This window comes from Pogona vitticeps, chromosome 1, assembly GCF_051106095.1.
Source record: "Pogona vitticeps strain Pit_001003342236 chromosome 1, PviZW2.1, whole genome shotgun sequence".
Lineage (NCBI taxonomy): Eukaryota > Metazoa > Chordata > Lepidosauria > Squamata > Agamidae > Pogona > Pogona vitticeps.
Window position 1 is genome coordinate 136,328,129 of NC_135783.1, and position 21,215 is coordinate 136,349,343.

The 21,215-nt window shown below is 42.9% G+C and overlaps 1 protein-coding gene across 1 annotated transcript in view; it reads left to right on the forward strand.

The window, feature by feature from the left end:
- Window positions 1-21,215, forward strand: part of LPIN1 (lipin 1) — a 97,640-nt gene that overhangs the window by 11,770 nt on the left and 64,655 nt on the right. Inside the window, exon 2 of the mRNA XM_073001631.2 lies at window positions 18,021-18,077. Coding sequence (XP_072857732.2) covers window positions 18,021-18,077 — 57 coding nt within the window. The remainder of the gene's footprint in view (window positions 1-18,020; window positions 18,078-21,215) is intronic.

Sequence of the window (21,215 nt, forward strand, 5' to 3'; positions counted from 1 at the left end):
CCTTTTTGTTCTGGAAAAAAACAAAAATGGCTTTGGGAAAAAACTGGGGGGGGGAATCATGTTTTCATCCTGAATCCTCCCATCCCCCCCCCAACAGGCCTTCCCATTTCTAGTTAAACCCCCAATGTTTTATGACTGAAATGTGAGATGGGGTGGGGGGAATGGGTCATGAACGTGCGGTCCTCCAGGGTATAGCAATGGGCATGGGCGGCCTCTGGAGATTGTCCACTCCTGCTTTGAATCAAGGATTCTCCCACCTGCCACTGAAATTGGGCAACGTGATTTGCTGTCAAAACCTAGTTGTTTAAAAGGCAGGTTAAATATCTAGTTGGTGGTCACATTCCATTCTGTTCTAGTGAGAGAGGCATGTGTTTTAAAGGCAATCTCCTGTTGCCATTTTAGTTGCCAAAACCAAGGAAAGGCTAATCTTCATACAGCTTTCTTTCCATGCCTAAACCACCTTATACTCGAGAGCTGCATAGAGCCAAACTTAGTTTCTTCTCCAAAATCATACCCAACACTTTAACTGGATGATGCTTTATTTCCACTTTAATACCACAGGGGGTGGAAGGATGACGTATGCTTGCATTTGGTATTTGGCAGTATTTGGTGTCTAGTGTGCAATGATATTTGACAGTTATCAGATCTGGTAGAATCGGAAAGGGGAGAGGTGATGACATTTCATGCTCTCCGCCTGCTAAGGAACCTGAGCATTCTGAATTCAAGATCCAGATTTCAAATTGCAGAAGAGAATTTTGGGATTTGGAGGTGGCCTAATAGTCAAACATCAGTTGAAGGTTGATGGGCGCTCTCACCTGACAAAGCGGACGAGCTGTGTTATGTGTTGCTTCACTTCGTTCCCTCTCTCAACAAACCCCAGAAGGCAAAGGTCTTTTTCCATCCACTCTGCAAGAGCGTTTTTGCCAAGAAGGAAGACACTAAGCACGAGTATGAAAAACGGGGCAAAGGTATTGGACCGTTTCCATCCTCCTCTGTTTTCCAGAGCTGAAGCATGAGCCAGGTAATCTCTGCATTTCTTCTTTGCTTCACAACAAAGATATTACCAATGTCTTCTGGCACAGGAAATCACAAATTAGCGGTATGATATTAAAGGCAGAAACATTTAACTAACGGTTAAAAATAGAGACCTGAAAACAACCCCCCAAAGGCAACATTTTTTTGATGTAACAAATATACACTACAGTACTAATTACACTTAAAAGGCAATGATGTTAGCAGCTGTTATGGTATCTTTTTTTAAAAGGTTTAAAGTTTTTATTACCCCTAAAAGGTTATTACCCCTCAACATGTTACAGGTACTATTGTTACCGGTAACACATTTCTTCCGAGCTTTAGCAATGAGGATAGACACTGCAATCTGACAGATACAGGTTTACTCGGAAGCAAGCTCCTCCATGAGTTCAATGGAACTTACACCAGAGTAAGTGGACTGAGGATTTCAGGAAAGAGGAAGACATCTGTGAGCTGTCCCTGGATGGTGGGGTTGGCAGGGAGGCTGGTGAATTGCACATCCCATAATCAGTCACTAGGTGCTGCTCGTTGTGTTTTTAATGCTTTATTCTGGGCAAAATGCTAACAGCCCCTCCCTCAGATGGAGGGGTTGTTTCCCCACGTCCGCATTTCAAAACAGAAGCACAAACGTTTATCCTCACACTAGATGACCAAAGTCAGAAGAGTAAAGGTACATAGTGATGGATTACACAACTTGATCAAAACTCGGTGTGTGTGTGTGTGTGTGTGTGTGTGTGTGTGTGTGTGTGTGTGTGTGTGTGTGTGTGAGAGAGAGAGAGAGAGAGAGAGAGAGAGAGAGACAGACAGACAGACAGACAGACAGACAGACAGATTAAATTATGAACAGATCTCTTCTTACGTAATATCAGGAGAACGTCATTATCAGATAAGAGAGGTGAAAATATTTGCTGTGGAACTGGGTGACGAGCAGTGCAACCTTACCCATGTTTACTCAAAAGACAGGCACCCCGAGTTCAATGGCAATTCCTCCCTAGAAAATATGTTTGGAATGGCAGCCCAAAGTTTTTCATAATATCTGGCCTCTTCATGCTTCCTTTAGTCGATGCCTCTGTCAGTCCCCTTGGATGATTTCCCTTTCCTTTTCTTCGAAAGACTTTTGACCAAAACATGTTTACAGAAAGGCAAGCAGGCTAAGCGACAACCTGTGTGTAAATGGATATTGAAAAATGTACTGAAGGAATCTGACACAGCTGGCCACACAGAGCTGCATTGTGTTGTTTGAAAGGGCTCAGCAAAATTGTGAAGCGCTCTGATTGGTTTGGATGGGCTTCCTCCCATTTCTTAGAAGCTGTTCAGAACAGGCTGTAAGCAACTTGGCAAGGAACACAGAGTGTGCTTGGAAGACGTCAACTGGGAATTCTTTTTTTTTCTCTCTCCCACTGATGGGATCAATAGCTAAAGGACAAAGTGCAAAAGATTGCTTTCACATCTTGAAACCTAACCAAAATGCATACAATTACTTGCATGGTGGTGGTGAGCGATGACATTACATAATATTTGTTTTTTTAATTTACAGATTGTTCTCCCAGTGTTAAGGAAGTACAGTGGGAGTGAGCAGCCTGTGGCCGTCCAGATGCTATGGGACTCCAACTCCCATCAGCCTAAGCTAGCATGGCTAGTGGTCCAGCATGTAGTCCAATAACATATATTCCCAAATTCTTGGTAAATTACCAGTGTTTTCTTGAATTTGGTGCTCATCAAGAATAATGATTGCACCCCATGGGGGAGGGGGAAGCTGTAAGATACGGTACTATTTAGCTCTCAGATGCATAAAACCAGGGTCTCCTTTCCTGGCACTTGCACAAAAGTGACTGGACATTTGGCTCCTGAGGCAGGTTCAAAGCTGAGCAGTTGTATTTTGCTTCCTTTCAGCTTTTCCTCGTGTTCTTCTGAGACAGACTGGATGTTGTAAAGTACTGGGTTCTCCTGTAATTCTGCTGGTGACATTTCCTGTGCTCAATGCACTTTTGTCTGATGTGCCTGTATGTGTGTAAACATGTCTCCACAGGTTTGGTAGGGGAAGTAGTGCTGTGACTCTGGCATTGAGTTTGGGACTTGAGTTGACCCACTCGTCGACCTTTTCTTGCCACCCGTTGGCCCCGCTGGCTGAGGGATTCTAGAAGTCCAAAAAAGTAAGAGTTTTTCTGAGCTCTGTCCAGGGATGAGGACTCAAATCGCGGGACTTGCTGCCAAGTTGGACTTAAGTCACATCATTGACTCGACTTGGTTTTCTTTTTCAGTGACTCAGATTTGACTTGTGACTCGGAACCCACCCACCTTCCTTTTTTTTCTGCAGGGAAAAAAAGCTTGTTCCTAATAGGATCTTGGACTTAGGACTTGGGACTTGGTGCCAAAGACTCAGATGTGTTCGTTGCTTGGGTCACCAAGCTCAGCTGTTTTAGAAAAAAGCCAGTTGGTCCTTTTGTATATTGTTGTTGTGATGAAAGGAAGACAGTGGCAAGCAGAATAAAGTCACTGAGGTATTAAAATTCTTATGTTCATATGTCAAGATGAAGCTAGTTCATGTGAAAGAGAAAAAGTGTCAGATGCCCACATAAAGACGACTCTTTATAGGAATTTTTGGCTGTACTGGTATTGAATCTATGGTGAAGTAATGACAGGTGTGAGGGAGAAATTCCAATCCATGTTAATGACTCAAGAACCAAAAAAGGATGTTAATCAACAGTCAGTGAGAAAACAGGCTTCAGTTCTTTGATGAAGAGGTGAAAGGAAGACTTGTTATGATTATGCAAGTTTATGTGAGGGCTGATTATGTTGCAGTCTTGATTTTCTGGTAAAATTCCCTTTTGTTATTCAGTAGAAGTACAGAGGTTTATAGAGGAGAATAGCTGTAGGTTCCCCAGAGTCCACTCCTTTCTCATTAACTGGCACTTAAATAACTCACTCTGAGACATTTGTAAGAGACAGAATTAAAACATTTTATTACTTACAGTTGCTTGAAACTACAGCCCTGTGTATAATGCTTTCTTTCCTGCACACATACTTGCCAATCAACCATACAGCAAAAAGACAACTGCAACCGACTAAAGAGAAGGAAAAAAACCCCACTCAGCAGAAAGTTCTCCTTGAAGTCAAAGGCTGGAAGGAATTGGTTAGTGCCGGATAGACAATCAGGCTAGCCCAGAGAGGTTCCTCCCGGTCACACAAATCACAGACAGCGCGCAAGGTTGCAAACAAAATTCCAACAGATTAAACCCACAGAACTGGTTAAGACCTGCAAAGGAAACTTCAGATGTGAGCTGGATAATCCCAAATGCAAAATAATGGATCGTTAATGAGCAGCCCTCCCCCTCTAGAGCAGGAGTGGGAAGCCTGTGGGTCTTCAGCTGTTGCTGGACAGGCTTTCCCTTCAGCCTTGGCCATGCACAACCAACAGTGGGGGACACATACATACTTAGTGGGTTATGTATCCACCACATGTATTGCTGGCAGAAGAGATGCTTGCTGGGTGTAACTCTTCCTCCCATTCCTACAGAGTGTGAAATGTGATTATTACCCTCCCAGACATACACAGTGTGTGATATGTGATGTGTGTTTATTTGAAAACACAATACATTTCTCTGTAGTGATTCAGATGAAAGGGAATCCACTGATATGAAAACCTGGGAGTAGTGTCCAGATCTACAATTAGATCATGTGAACCCCTTTTCTGAGAGTTAGGTCCTGATCTGTCTTTGAGATGCAGCAACATACAGCACTGCTTTTCTGGCAATTAGAAAATGTATATATAAGGTGCTCCAGAAAAGCTGGACTGACTTTCTAGATTCATCACTAGCTAACTTTGGACTTTGCCTTAAGACAATAGCTGGATCAGAGCTTTGAAAAATTACTGTTAAAACTAACTAACTCAAAAGCTAATCTGTTGTTATTAGCCATTTTAGTGGGGGAGGGGGGATCATTTTGTTAACAGTAATGTAACAATGATGCATTATTATTAAATTTAAATGGAAATCTCTACCCAAAGGTCTAGAAAGTACCTCCCTATCACTCCCAAGATGCAATGGATTAAAGTAACATAAAATGTCAATCATCCATCAACCCATCAAGGTTGCTGATGTTAAAAGAGTTAAAAATCATGTTTGAAATAATTGTGGAAAAGCAGAACAAAAGACCTTAAGGAACCCTGCTAGCCAGGTATCTTAGGTTTGAGCCTGCGAGCAGAACTCCAAGTTCCCTTCTCTGATTTGTATTTAGATCATTTGCCTAAAGGCTGATTTGTAAGTAATTTGCCTCCTTGTCAGTTTCCATATGTTCAATATTCACTGAATGGGGTGAGGTGCTGTTCTTACCTCCCTGATGTTTACAACTGTCTTACAGATATTTAGGCCTTCAGCTAAAAGCGCTACCCAAGGCTTTTTCAAAGGATAACACTCCTTTGGGTTTTCAGTCCATCTTCTCCCTGTCCCTCACCCTACGTGCATCTGCCCATCATGCATTCCCTACAAGGCACAATTCCAAAGTCACTTTTGCAGTTATGATAAAAACGAGGACAAACACTTCTCCGAGCGATAAAACGTCTACAAGTCTGTACTACTCAGTGTATGGCCAAATTTACTACGGAACATGCACGGACAGAAACAAACAGCTCACTGTATTTGTTCCAGGAACAAGACAAGTTATGTTTTGACATGGTTGGTGATGAATGCTTTTTGTTTTAAGGTCTTCCTTGGTTTCATCACGCCTGGAGATTCCATGCATGTGTCTTCACATCTCCCATCCATTCACTGAAGCTTGTGAACAAGAAAGCTGACCTAGGGTGAGCTCAAGTTACCCAACTGGTCTCACCAGTATATATGAATGAAGCTGGGCCAGATGATGATATCTGTTTTTCTTAGGAGGATATCTTTAAAGGCTTAGGAACAGGTTTACCCTAGCATTGCTCCACAGAAACCCATGGTATTGTGGCAGTAAAGGATAGCACAAGGAACACAGTTCTTCATTCTGGCTAAACATAACCCTGCTTGTGTTGGCTAGGGGCATTCTAGGAACTGTAGACTGGAAATGTAGCTTTCCCACGTTTTCTGTTCTCAACGTGTACAAATGGCTATTTGTTTTCTCACAGGCGCTACACTCAGGCAAGTGTGTCTAACCAAAACATATTCCCCTCACATATATTTACCTGCAAAAGCAGAGTCCTTGGCTACATGGATGAACCTATGTGTGTACAATTAATATCCCTACAGGCACTACACTGAACCTGTGTGGCTCGAGAGGGCATTACGGATCCTGTCTCACTTCCCATCATGTGTGCTCTGCAACAATTGGCATGTCCCCATACAGCTAGAAACAATGATTCTACACACTTAAGAGCTGATGTTTGTCTGACATTTCCCCCCGATCTAGAAACAAAATAATTTGACATGATAGAACTTCCGCTGCTCAATAAATTCACAGCTATTTTAAAACTCAATGGGTGCTCAGCATTTAACAAATAATAGCAAGATAATATCTTAAACCATAAAGTCTCTACAATTAATGAATGAATTAATGATGATGATGATGATGTGTCATTAAGTGAATTCTGACTTATGGTGACCCTTGCCAGGGTTTTCTATTTATACCATAAGAATTGGTTTACCATTCTCTTCTTCCGGGGGTGCCTTGGGACTGTGCAGCTTGCCCAAGGCCACACAGGCTGACTCCTCTTGGAGGCAAAGCAGTGAATTAAAGTCTAGGTAGGTACTAGACTTTAATTCACTTGGTACAGTACTACTCATTGCTCTATTCAGCCAACTTATAAAAATCCCTCTTTGCTTCAGGCTTGATTTATTGTTCATCCTAAGACGAACAGAAGGAGCATAGATTCCAACTTTGTATAGCATTTGGTGTGTACATTGTGGAGTGTGTGTACATTGTCTGTTAAGAACACAGCCATGCCAACTTGCCTGGATTCTCTCTCAGTTTTATTTACACATTTCAGATATACAAAGTAGCCAACAAAGCTCAAACAAAGAAGTAAATTATAGTCAAATATTGTCTTTGAATGGGTAACGTGGCTCTCTTGGGTATCTCTGAAACATGAGAAACATAACTCTAAAGTTCTCTTCAGGTTGAGCATTAGATGTTGTTAGCCTGTCTCATTATTAACATCCCTACTCCTGTGTATGTGACCCCTTAGTGCTCCTATGAACTGCTTTCTAGTGGAGATCTCCTGTTTAAAATACAGTATTTCTGAATACCTAATACTGCCATCCCCCAATCCCATTGGCCTAGGGTGAATAAGGCAGGGGAAGGATATTCCTGAGCCTGTAACTCAAGCTCAGCCTGTAACTACATCACCAGCAAACCCTGACCACAGAATTTAGAAATGGAATGTTAATAAACTGGCAAGAGCCAGTTCATGGGCAGCAAGTATTCTGTTGATATGATCTGAATCATCCTCAGCTTCCTCCTTAGGTGGCTTATTGGATTTGTTGTAACAAAAGAAACAGATTATCCAAGGCTCCAATGATGTTGCATAGTCCTTACATCATGGACAAATAAAACAGCTGTGTCAGAAATACTGCAAAGAATGTTTTACAATTAAGTCCCTCCTACTGATGGACATAAGGCAGCTGGTCTACAGTACCTCCTCAAATTCTTTTCTCATTTGACCTGTGGACATTCTGGGCTGCTGACACTGTAGCTCAAATGAACGCAGCCTCATTATGTAAGGGGCTTGACAGGGGATGACACCAAGACTGTACTAGATTGGAGGGGAATGAGCAGCTCTAGAAGATATTAAACCACGATGCTTTCCCACAAAATGATTAGAACTTATACAGTAAGTGCCGAGATGTTATAGGTCAGTGATAGTGAACCTCTTTGAGCCTGAGTGCTCAAACTGCAACACAAAACCAACTTATTTCGAAGTGCCAACACTGCAATTAAACCTGAATACTGAGGTTTTAGTTTAGAAAAAAAACTGCCCCTGAACTGCATGGGTTAAATGCTTGTTTTTTTTCCTAGGGGCGGTATTAACAGAGAAATACTTACTGGTCCTCCAATTCCCCGTTGGGCTAGACCAGTAATGGTCGCCATTGCACTTCTCCGCTGGACCACTGCACCAGCAGAGGGGAGTGCCAGAATCCGGGATCGGAGGATGGGTAAGTATTTCTCGATGACGACTTATGGCTCGCATGCCCACACAGAGGGCTCTGCATGCCAGCTGTGGCACGTGTGCCATAGGTTCGCCATCCCTGTTATAGGTTCTCTTTTCTTTGCAAGAAGCTCACTTTCAACATTTTATGTATTCCCATTAATTTGCAAATGACCTCCACATCAGAGGTCCAGAAAGAGATAAGCTTCCATTCCCTAATGCGGTTGCCTTATAATAATTCTGTGTTGTCAGGTTGTTTCTAACTGATGTCAATCCTTCCCAAGCTTCTTAAGTTACAAAGCACTCAGAAGTGGTTTGTAAGTCCTTCCATCTGGTACATCTCTGGGATCATGCTCTTTACTCAAGGCTACACAAGTGGTAAGGAACCTGATATCATCAGCTATCCACATTTTGGCTGATCTTGGCTGGTTCCTCTATCAGGAGGCCCAGCGGAGATTCAGACTCCTGAACCCTGGCATCGCAGCCAGGTGCTTCAATCCATGGAGCTATACCAGATCTAAAACCAACATTTAGCTTCCCATACAGTATTTCTCTCTTTCTTGATTTCTGGCTCCGGCTCAAACTCCAGTTTCCATTGTTCTTTCAACACGGAATCTACCTGCCCAGTCTCCTGAAATGACTAAGGAAGCTTGGTGATATAGGAGGACTATTTAGTCATTGGCGGCACTTGAAGATTCGAATTCGGGAATTCACCATTTGTTCCCAACGAACTATACAGGAATCAGCGAGAAGACCTAGGACTCAAAATCAAGACCCCTGTGTTCCTGCTTGCACATACCTGTGCAGGTCTTACATCACAGGGTCTTCTTCTAGTTCACTCAACCATACTCATATTAGCCCTTTTCATACATTAAGTCATGTGTAGGGCATTCACTTCTTAAAGAAGGAGCAGAGCCATACTGCTGGCCCACCCACACAACAGCACATCCACGGACGGGCCTTCTCATTATGTGCTGAGTGTGCATGCCTGGAAAAAAAATCCAACCCATGAGCAGTTACCCTGCGCTATAGGCTCCAGGCAATCAGAACAACCAGTTGAATGGGTAACTTGATTAGGGGTGGGATTTACAGATTATTTGGACTACAAATCCCATTATTTTCTATTCTGGGAGTTCTATCTGGCAGACAGACACCTCGGAACCTGTAGGTGGCTCATCTGAGAGAAAGGCCTCAGCTGGAAGGCTCTGAAGCCTAGCTCGGCCTAGTTTCCTCTTCAAAAAGAAAGCCCAAAGCTAGCAACAGAGCAGGAAGCAGCAGCTGTTCACCCTTTTCAGGGAACGATATGCCATTCTTTTCATTGTGGGGAAGCCATTGAGAGGCACAGGATGGGGGACGAGTCTTTAATTTCCAAAACTGCTGCTATCAGAATGGTTATTAAAGTTTCAGGCTTCATTGAGACTCCCCCTGTCTTGCAATCCTCAGTGGCTTCCCCTGGATGATAGAGACCCAAAGGGAGCTTCAAGATTTTAGAAATGGGATCTGAAATCTTTAATTTGGATTATCTGTCATCTGCTTTACATGACGTTGAGTTCCTCTGTTGGATTTCAGCTGTAGAGTTCTCAGTAAAAATGAACTGTTGTTCCATTTGAATACTGGATTGTCTATTCACAAACAGAGGCAGTATTCATTTAAGGGTTTATAATTTTCATATTGCCTTGAGGTAAACTTGTGAGATTTCTTCTACACTTGCTTAGTTATGTATGTCCATTGAACGTGGGATACTGTCATGCAGAATTTATTTCATGAATTTGAACTATCATATAACTCACTTTATTTATCAATGCATATGTCTTTAGATAATCTTAGAAGTAAAGATCTGGAAGGGGCCCTATGGATCATTGAGTCCGGCTCTTGTCAAGGAGGCACCGTGGGGAATTGAACTTCCAACCTCTGGCTCCACAGCCAGACACCCCCCCTCTCTCTCACTCACTCACTCACTCACTCACTCACTCTTACACACACACACAGAGAGAGAGAGAGAGAGAGAGAGAGAGAGAGAGAGCGTTATTTATAGCCCCGCATTGCAAAGGAGTGTCAACTTGCATTCAACTCTGTCCTCAAACCCTTGGCAAGGTGCCCAGCTTGTCACGGGCCAGTTATATCACACTTCATGAAGAGAGTTGTTTTTGAGACCAAGCGTTCAGTGTTGTTTTCAAAGAATCTACGTCACCATACTGTTTCTCGTGGCTGTACAATTGCATCATTTATTGTGCCATATACTACTGTTGTTGCCGTTCTGAAACAGACTGTGTTGTTCCCAGATACAGACCCTGCTGAGCTCTAGAGCTGTATTTGAATTTATTTGCATGGCCTTGGTACCAGGATATTACACTTTTGTGCAATTGCAAATGCCTGTTAGCCCCCATCCCCATCGCAACTGGTAGCCATTTGGCAAGTAGGGCTCATTTTCGAAATAAGCTAGAAAGAATAAGCAGAAACAATCAGGTGTGAAAGGGTCTGGCCTGCTGTAGAAGAGAAGAAGCTGAAAGGTTGACCAGGACAGAAAGTGTTATGTATTAAATCACAATCAAGTGTTCAGTGTCACCATAAAAGGTTGGCATTTCTAGCTTTGCTTCATAATTCATGGAACAATGAAGTTACTACAGTATTTTCATTTCCCACAGTCTCCACAATGCAGCCTTGTACTGTGGAAGATTAAAATGGCAAATCCCAGACCCAGATACTTGGCATCCATTTGAGGACAACAACAACTACTACTACTACTACTGTTCTTGTTGTTGTTGCTGCTGCTGCTACAGTCCCTTGGTAATATAAGAATGATCTCCCACCAGAGAGCTCTTTCTCCTAAACCCTTCTAACATGGAGCTTGCCCTAGACTAGGGGTGTCTAAACTATGGCCTGCGAGCCACATCTGACCCACCTTGCTGTTTTGTCTGGTCCATTCCCTTAACCCCGTGCGCGGGTGTGTGTGTGTGGGGGGTACAGGTGGGGCAGGGACAGGGGGGCAGACATGTGTGTATTCATGCATGCGTGCAGGGGTCTGGGGGTTTCCACACATGCGTGTGCACATTCCTGTTTCTTCGGCTGTCTAAGATGTTGAAAGTATCCGGTGTGGCCCTCTGGGTCAAAAGTTTGGAGACCCCTGCCCTGAATCAATGGTTCCCAACCTTGAGTTCGCAGATGTTCTTAGACTACAACTTCCAGAAATCCTGGCCAGCACAGCTAGTGGTGAGGGCTTCTGGGGACTGCAGTCCAAAAACATCTAGGGACCCAAGGTTGGGAGCCAGTGCTCTAGACATACATTTGTTTTTTAGTGAATCATCCATAGTACTGTATTGTATTCTTTTCCACCAAAGATAAGGAAAAGACCAGATAGAATCTCCATATTTTCTAAGGCCTACAAATTGTGTGCAACTCTGTAATGCATGTGAATAAAGCCTCACTTTCTGTTTCCTACCTGTAAAGCAAATTTGAAGAGCATGGGTTTGAATATAATTTGCAAAATGAACAAATAGTTTGTATAATATACAAATGAGGCATTTGAATTTGGAGGACTAGAATACGACAGCCCTACCAAAAGTGATTCTCTGAGAATTGTCTACAAAGAAGGATTCTCTCTCTCTCTCTCTCTCTCTCTGTATCTGAACTTGTTGTGTGAGTGTATATGTGTGCATTTCAAAGCTCCAACTGTTTTCCCTTAATGGGACATTTTCTCACGTTCTCAGGCTGGTATTAATAAGATTGCTAAGGAGGTTCCTATATTTAACTAGTCTTAAATATATGTAATTTATTTTTTATGGAGGATGATTGGGGGAAAGAACATAGGGGCAGGTTCTCTCGGGCCTGAGCATCATACCCTCAACTGCCTACATCATTGAAACATCACCTTCAGGGCTCCCTCCCATCTTTACAAGAATGTTTCATAACTTACCATATGGGGAAAAGCGCATTTGAATTGTTCTGGCTAAAAAGAATGAGCAGAAGCCTGCCTCCTCTCCCCGCTGCCCCTTGTGGCATAAAAGAAAATCTGCCTTAGGTGCAAAAATGGGCTGGACCAATTTGATTCACCCTTTGCAGCACAAAGTCAGTAAAAAAAAAAAAACCTTTAAATTCATCTGTTTTATAAGTGGTACAAACCATGTAGTCGCCCACTCAGTTATAATTTTTGTTCTCCCTCTTGTCTCTTCTTCATGGATGTTGTGACCTCACACTCTCTTTTAGGGAGGACAGTCTGCCTTTCAAAGGACATTCCCGTCACAGTCTGATGGAAAGATAAAGAACAGTAAGGAGGGAGATCTGGGGCCTTGACGTTTCTCCTCTCTAGCAGGCTGCATCCTTTCATACCTGATTGTTTCTGAGCCCCTATATATCAGGTTCAGCAGGCACACTGGGCTTCTGTTACAGGCATCTCCACTTATATTACTTGCATTGTCATCCGGTTTAAATATAAAAACAATTGCTCATCTTGTACATCTGTACATATAAATTAGTACATGCAACTTGTATAACTGAACATCCTCATTTATCCTACCTTTTGGTGATGTGTTAAGTAACAACCCAAGTTATTCAACCAATGTTTCTCACTAGAACCTGTCTGTCAGTACAGGCTTGATTCTTGAGGACCATCTTTGAGTATCCCCACTTTAATATATCAGATAAGTGATTGACTGGCCATTTTGGGTGTAGCCATGAAGGCCCAGCTATGAACTCTGGCCCTATATGTTTGCTTCGCATCATCATTACTTCCTTAGAGGAATGAGGTGCCGTGTCTCTTGTTTACCTGAATTTTTCACAGCAGTTGACATTACTTTTATGTGGCTTTTTATCTGTTGTATCTGCTGTTTTGTCTCATTTGGTATCTGCTTTTTACTGATGTTTTAAATGCTGCTGCTGTGGTTTATATTGTGTTTTATCTTATTTGCATTCACTGTGTAAGCAGGCTTAAAGCCTTTTTACAGCCTAGAGACTTAGAAATGCCTGAACAGACAAAGTTGGCTGAGGATTGTGTGGGAGGTGTGGAGAAAAGAAGGAAGGAAGCCAAGTGTGGTATTTTCTTGCAGGTTTCTCGTGCATTTCATGTATTATAGCACAAACTAAATGAAGAGTTTAAAAAAGAATGCTTCCATCCTCCACCACAACCACCACCCCACCCTCCTGGGCCTTCAGCAGCTTTCTCCCAGAAAAAAACAAAATATATAGGAAGGAATGGGTATTCAGGAGGCTTTGGCAAAATGGCACCACCTCTGCTTTTTGTGACAGCTTTAAAAATGGATATTGACAGCAGCCATTCACACCCTTTATATGACATGAAGGAGCTCCTATTTAATTGGTTGATTTTAATAGTAGGGCCATGCTTCTTTTCACCCATCCACCCATGGCTGTCACACTGTTCACTACCCTCCCTGGCTTCCATGTGTTGAGGAAAGCTCTGAGGGGAACGTTGGCTGTACTTGGAACCCTTTCCCTTTGCCCCACTGGGGCGTTTGGTGGGGACACGGGAGAGGGCCTTCACTATGGCAGCTCTCAGACTCTGGCACTCCCTCCCACAGGAGGCCAGCCTGGCCCCATCTTTGCTGTCCTTCCGCAAGCAGGCAAAGACCTTTCTCTTCAGGCAGGCTTTCCCTTAGTGACTGGCAGGCTGAGACAATTTTTTTAAAAAAAATTTGTGCCTTTTGGCTTTTAACTGTGTTTTTGGTATTGATTTTATTTACCATTTTAAATATAATCTATCATTCTTTTTAAATATTGTAGTAATTTTTTTTAGCTTTTAATACTGTCTATTTTTAACGGTGTGAGCCACCTTAGGTCCTTTTTTAGGAGCCACCTTAGGTCTATTTATTTTAAATGAACAAATAATTGTGAAGGCTGTATGATCTGGAATCTTGATATCACCAAGGAGACCCTACAATGGGGTTTGAGCTACTGTGGCTGACTAAATTTTCTGGGCTTCTGCTCTCCCAGTTCCTCCTCACTGCCTATGATGACAAAGGATGATGGCCAGCCCCATCTAGGAGGCCACAGCTGCAAAGGGTCATGGATGCCTGCACACACTACTTGGGAAGACTTGGCTCACAGAAGTTGAGATAGAGCAATGAAAGGCACAATCTTGAGGAGCAAGAAAATGTCAGGTTTGCGTTGCCCTTTAATCCCGCTTAGTCAAGTGGTGTTCTTTCATGTGAAACAGTCTGTGGGAGGCTTATTCAAATATGTTGCCTCAAGGGGGAAAGAAGGCATTTAGGAAGATTGTTCTGTGTCGATAGATAGATAGACAGACAGACAGACAGACAAACAGACAGATCTGTAGTTCTAAGACGGACGGACGGACGGACGGACGGACGGTCGACAGACAGACAGACAGACAGACAGACAGACAGACAGACAGACAGACAGACAGACAGACAGATAGATAGATAGATAGATAGATAGATAGATAGATAGATAGATAGATAGATAGATAGATAGATAGATAGATAGATAGAGTGGTACCTTGATTTACAAACTTAATCCGTATTGGAACGGCGTTCGTATGTCGAAAAGTCTGTAAGTCTAGGCAAACTTTTCCATAGGAATGTATTGAAAACCATTTAATCCGTTCAGGCTGTTTTTTGTTCATATGTCGAGGCGCTGTGTGTAGGTAGAGGCATTAGTTCCCATAGGAACTAATGCAAAGCTGGTTAATCCATACTCTACCACTAGGGGGCATTTTTTCTTCTTCTTTTGACCTAAGATGAACTTAGGTCAAAAAAAAGGGCAGGAAAGTTTTTTCTTTTTTCATTCATAAGTCGAAGCTCCGTTCGCAAGTTGAAGCAACTTTTTGCGAACGGAGCTGTTTGTAACTCGAATCGTTCGCAAGTAGGAACATTCGTAATTCGAGGTTCCACTGTAGACAGACAGACAGACAGACAGACAGACAGACAAACAGACAGACAGACAGACAGACAGACAGACAGACAGACAGACAGGCAGACAGGCAGAGAGGAAGAACAGATTTCTAAGCTCCTGAATGAAGGATGTGTGGACCAAATTACTTCCTTAAAGTCTTAAGCAAGGTATCTGATAAATATCATGGTTCATTCACGTCCTTATCTTATTACAAGAAAAAGCTGACTCAGGCACCTACTGTAATACTCATTACACTGATGTGTAAATGTCTGCAGAAATTATGGGTTATTTGATTGGGATACCAAATGATCTTTATCAGTATTTATTATGCTTCCTTGACACGTTCAAAAGCTGTTTTGTAAGCCCGCACTCTTAGTGCACGTTATCAGTCTCTGGATGACAAGACCTTTTTCCATCCCCACTAATCAAAAGAGTTAAATTTAACCCCCTTAGCTCAGTAGCCTTCCCAAACCCCTGCTATGAATCTCAGAAAAAAGGTCGGTGTGCTCACTGGAAGACAGTCTGCTTGCTATGCCTCGAGTTCCAAGTTCAATTCCTGTAATCACCAGGCAGAGCTAGGATAACAGGCATGAGCCTAAAATCCCAGAGAATGGCTACCAGCCAGTGTTGACAGTGCAGTATTAGATGGTGTGACCTGGTATAAGGCAACTCCCAACGTTTAGAGGGCCAGTGTGGTGTAATAGGTTTAGCCTAGGAAATCTGAATTCAAATCCCTGCTTGGCCATAGAAACTCAAGGGTGTGTGTGTTGGAACGCTAAAGCACTCTTCAACATCTCCCGTACTTTAAACACCTTACTAAGTTCAACATAAGTTAGAAGTAACTTAATGGCACACAACAACAGCAAGGACTTCAGACTTACGAAGAAACTCCCAAAGTAAACGCGTATTGTTGATGTAGGTACTCAGGATTAGACATATTCATTCCATAGCCATAAAAGAGCAAATGGAATCTGAGAACCAGATGTTGGGCTGACTACGGAGAGAGTTGCTTTTCTCCTTATGTGTGCTTGCGATCTTCCTACTAAAATCGCATATTCTGAATATAAATGTGCTCCCACACTCTGTAACTTCCACCTGCAGGAGGGCGGGTTGGCCCCTCCATCTTGGCTTTCTCTTGACGGATGAAGACCTTTCTTCTCAGTCAAGCTTTTGGCCATTGATTAGACTGAAGAGAGTCATTTTTTAAAAAAACAGGGCTGCTTCTCTTTTCTTTTTTAAAACTCTCTTTGATGTCTCCATGTCTTTTTTCCCCCCGGTCATACGTATGTTTTAAAATGTTTTTTAAGCTTGATTGATTGATTGATTGATTGATTGATTGATTGATCTCTTCCCCATTCCCCGTATCATTTTGTGAACCACCTTTGCAACCTGAATTAAGAGAGAAGGCAGGATAACAAACAAACAAACAAACAAACAAACAAACAAACAAACAAACAAACAAACAAACAAACAAACAAACAAACAGTATTCATGCCAAAACATGTACTTCCTGCAACTGAGCAGGTTGTTTCACTTTGGAGTTTTATTTAGGATGGAATTGTTTAAGTTCTACTATTCCTCCAGGCGACCACTGGTTAGTGACTGGCTGGAGGATTCTGGTAATTCAAAAAGTAACTTTGCCAGATTCTAGGTATAGGCGATCAATGTGCTGTAGTCCACACATCATTCAGTGAGGAGCTTAAAATCCTTCGTCTATGTGTGTGCACACGCCTGCATGCACATAGGTGTGTATATGTATCTGTATATCTGTATCTTATTCTGTTGGGATTATCCTCCGGGAGAGTGTACTAACAATGTGTAGGCCAATTATGTGCTGTGGTTGCAACACAGCACATAGTTGCTATGCTGTGTTGCAACCACAGCATAATTTACTTGGTTTAGGAGCTGAAATGGAAGAGTTGGGAGTACAGATGATGCTTGCAAGTTTCCCCGAGTGGTGCATCTACCTGAACGTGCATACATTACCAATGAATCTTCAATTTTTGGGGGGTGAGGTTTAGTTACATTTACCATCTTCCTGGACCTATCCATAGTTGCTGTTTTAGAACAGGTAGCCGTGTTAGTCTGTGCTAGCGTATCAGGCAAAGCCGAAATAAAAATAAATAAAGAAGACAAAAATGTTGTGGCACCGTAAAGACTCACTGCTGTATTTTAATGTGAACTTTCATGAGTCCACTCTTCTGTCTGAGGAAGTGGACTTGTCCATGAAAGCTCACAGAGGTAGAGAAGGAGCCATGAAAGCAGGGACAATCTTGAGGAGCAAGGAAATGTTAGGGTCCTGTTGCCCTTTAATCCTGCTTAGTCAAGTGGAGTTCTTTCATGTGAAACAATCTGTGGGAGGCTTATTCAAATATGTCGCCTCAAGGGGGAAAGAAGGCATTTAGGAAGATTGTTTCATCTCAGGTAAAATGTCCCTTGTCCCAGTTTTTCCACATGCATTTATGTTGCTGATGTCAGCAAAACTCTCCAGGAGGACAATCACAACAGAATAAGGTACAGATATACAGATACATATACACACACCTATGTGCATGTGGGCGTGTGCACACACATAGACGAAGGATTTTAAGCTCCTCATTGAATGATGTGTGGACTAAATTACTTCCTCACAATCTTAATCAGGGCATTTGATAAATATCATGGTTCATTCACTTGCTTTGGGAAGAGTGTGGAAAGTAGTGCTGGGAGAGGTAGCAGGCGGGATGGACTTGAGCTTCCACTGGGAATAATCCTTGGGATAGTAGCAAGCTCTGGATCCCACCTCATGTGTGCAAAGACCTTGGGTGTCACAGACATCTGAGAAACCACTCAGCGGAGGCAAATGTTCCCAACAAACACTAGGGAGGAGGAGTGTGTGCAGGTGTGCAAAGGCTGGGAGCCTGCAAAAGCAGTTCACCAGGCTCTTGAGTTCTGGGTAGGTATGCTGACTCGTTTTAAAGATGAATGAATCACGGGGTTAATTATCATTTCTCTTTGTTTTTAGATTCCACTGATGAAAGATCCAGGCTGGATCCGAAATGTTTGGACTCGTAACCTGAATGTAAGTATGGCCTCTTTTTGCATTCGTAATGATCCCAGGTGACTGGTTTTCTTTGGAGGGGTGTGTGTCTTGTGAGTGCTTTGAGCTTTGGGAGTTGCATCTTGCTCTGCAGATCTTGAGACGCCAGTAGGGCTCTGGCTGCGACTAGAATGGGAAAATCAGGCAGGAAAAAAAGGCTATGAGCCAGACAGACCACACAGTTCCCCTTACATAGTTAAGTCATCCAAATGATTCATCTTTGTCACCTGATGCAGTTCCTGTGTGGTCTGATCAGCTTTTCCCACAGTCATGTCATCATAGGACAGAGCTGAAGGGGAGGAGGAAAGAAACAGCAAGAGGATCCATTCTGATGTTATAATTTGCCTTGTTGAAAAGTAGGTGGAAAAGAACAACATCCACGGGATTTAGGTGAAAGGGGCTAGGCTGTGTCTCATTCTTACTTGTGATGTCACAGATATTAACTAATAGACAGTGATGACACTCACTACAGCCAATGGTCAACAAAAGATTCTAAACTGGAATGACCTGGCTAACTGGGAAATGATGGGAGAAGCAGACATATTACTGGTTAATCAGTTATGTGCTGTCAAGTCAGGACCAACTTATAACAACCCTAATAGGACTTTCAAGGTAAGTGAGATACCTAAGGAGTGGGCTTACCAGTTCCACACACATACACCCAGTGAGTTTCCATGGCTGAGCAGGGATTCAAACCCTGTTCTCTAGAGTCCTAGTCCATCCATTCTATCCACTACATCACACTGGGTAGCCAATAAATGCCATTGGTTCAAATTCAAGGGTGGTGATCGTCCTTCCATCTACGTACAGAAGCAGTCTTGAATGGTGGTTGAAAGTCATCTTGGTGTGTTCAATGAGATAGCGTCCTTCAAAAAACACCTGAGGCCATCAGCTACTTTAGAAGGTCCAGGACAAGATGTGTGAGCAACACAGCTTTGAATCCACAACCATGAGTTTATGAGGTACAGCTGAGACTGCCATGGCTGCACTCCAGCCTCTCTTCCCTCAGGCAATCACATCACTGTACCTAATGGCAGGGCCAGCCCTGTTCTAAAGGGGATTAAAAATGCCCCAAAGTCTTTTTTTTAAAAAGAGCATTATATCTGACTTTGTTGTTGTGTATCATCAAGTCACATCCAACTTATAGAAAACCTAATATGGTTCTCAAGGCCCCTGAGATATTGAATGAGTGGTTCTACCCTTGCCACTAGAAACCCCATTTTCGTGACTTATCATTTTTGAGGAGGCATACACAGAGAAAGAGATCTATATCCCATAAATAGATCTAAGTACAACCAGGTATTCACAAGGAGTTTGCCTGTTGTGTGGTGTCATCTGCATGAGGGAGGAGGGCTGTCCTCCTTTCCCTTTAAATGTTTCATGAGACAAAGGAAGTACTGCTGAGAGAGAGTGACTGGTCCATGGAAAAAAGGTCCAAACGCCAACTGTTAAACCAAACTGGTCATCAATCACAAAAGTAGATGGCCCTGAAGCCAACTTGGTTTCTAGAGTTACAGCTTTCTGCTTCTGCAAACTGTAACCTGAGGGATGGGGGAGGGAGGAGACAAAAGACTCAGTTGAGAATCTTACGTCTTCTATCACATGAGACTGCTCATCTAGCACAGTAGCACCATTAATGATTGGTAGAGGATTTCACCACCCATTGCTTTAGGACTGCAGAACAAGGAGCCCTCTGGGTATTGTTGGCTGCAACTCCCATGAGCCTTGGCTGGCATAGCCAATGGTGACAGATCATGGGATCTGCGGTCAACAATTCCTAGAATTGTCTTGCACTACCTTGCAGAAGAACCTGACATCTTCTACATGTACAGAGTGAGCTCTACCACTGAGTAATGACTTTAACCCAGCAAATACGGAAGAGTCTAGACCTGGGATGCTTTTCAGACACGACTGTTAGTCACCTGACCAAACATGGTGTTCTTCACCAGACAATTAAAAATTCTGCATAACTAGCAATCCTCCTGGTCATGTTTAGTGAAGGCATTTGAGCACCTTTATCCTAGACCTTCTGGTCCTCCCCCAGTGATGCAAGAGGGGTGGCTATCAGACATCACCACAGTAACTCCTTGGAATGCTTGTTTGGCCATATGTAGATGATAGCAGGTCAGAGCAAAGGAAGGGGATCGAGATGTATGATGGAAAGTGCCTCTGGGAGGCAGACAGATATGACTCTAGGATACTCATGGGAAGGCCATCGTCTTATTCTGGTAAATACCTTTCTTTTGCTAATAATCGTGTGTATTCACTAGAGAGCCTGTATGTCATGGATGGCTTCTCCTGATAACTCAATTTTTTCTTGTGCCTCCAGTCATTGCTCAAGATCCTAGCGTGAATGCCTGCTTGAGCCAGGAGGTGTGTTGGTGGGGGTGGGGCGGGGCTTGGGCCAGTCGCAATCCCACCTGCTTACAGCACTGTAACACACTTCTCTGTGGGTTTACTTTTGAAAATTGTTTTGAAAACTGTTTGGAAACTTCAGATACAGTATGTTCATATGATTCTAAATGTTGTGGAAAGACTGCTGACTGAGGCCAATTAAACAGAGCATTTAATTTCCTTGCCACAACAACTTCACTGGCTACTGGTCTGTTTCCAGTCACAATTCATAATACTCGTTATGATCAATATAGCTCTATGTAGTTTGGATTCAGGCTACCCGAAGAACAGTATTTCACCATATAAGGCTGCCCAGTTTTGAGATGTCCAGAGGAGGCTCATGTTTCAAATGTGACTATCCCCAAGTTGTTGGGTGAGGATGTGACAGAGACTTCTTGGTGGCTGTTCCCAGTCTACGGAACCAATTTCCAAACGAGGCTATTCTGGCCCATCCCCCTCCCCCCCCCCTTTAGCAGCCATAGGGCTTTTCTGGTAGATGTTTGGCAATTAACTCATTGCTCAGGAAGCAACTTGTCATGCACGTGCTCCATTTACTTTATTGAGGTGTTCCCAATTGTGTTTTTAAATAATTGGCCAAAATTCTGCTCTGCAATTATATTTGCACAATTCAAGATTGTGCACATAGTAGTTCAACACTGAAGCTAAAGTGCATATGTGCAATGGGTTGAGCCAGGGTTGTGTGACTGATCGTGCAATTCGATAGTG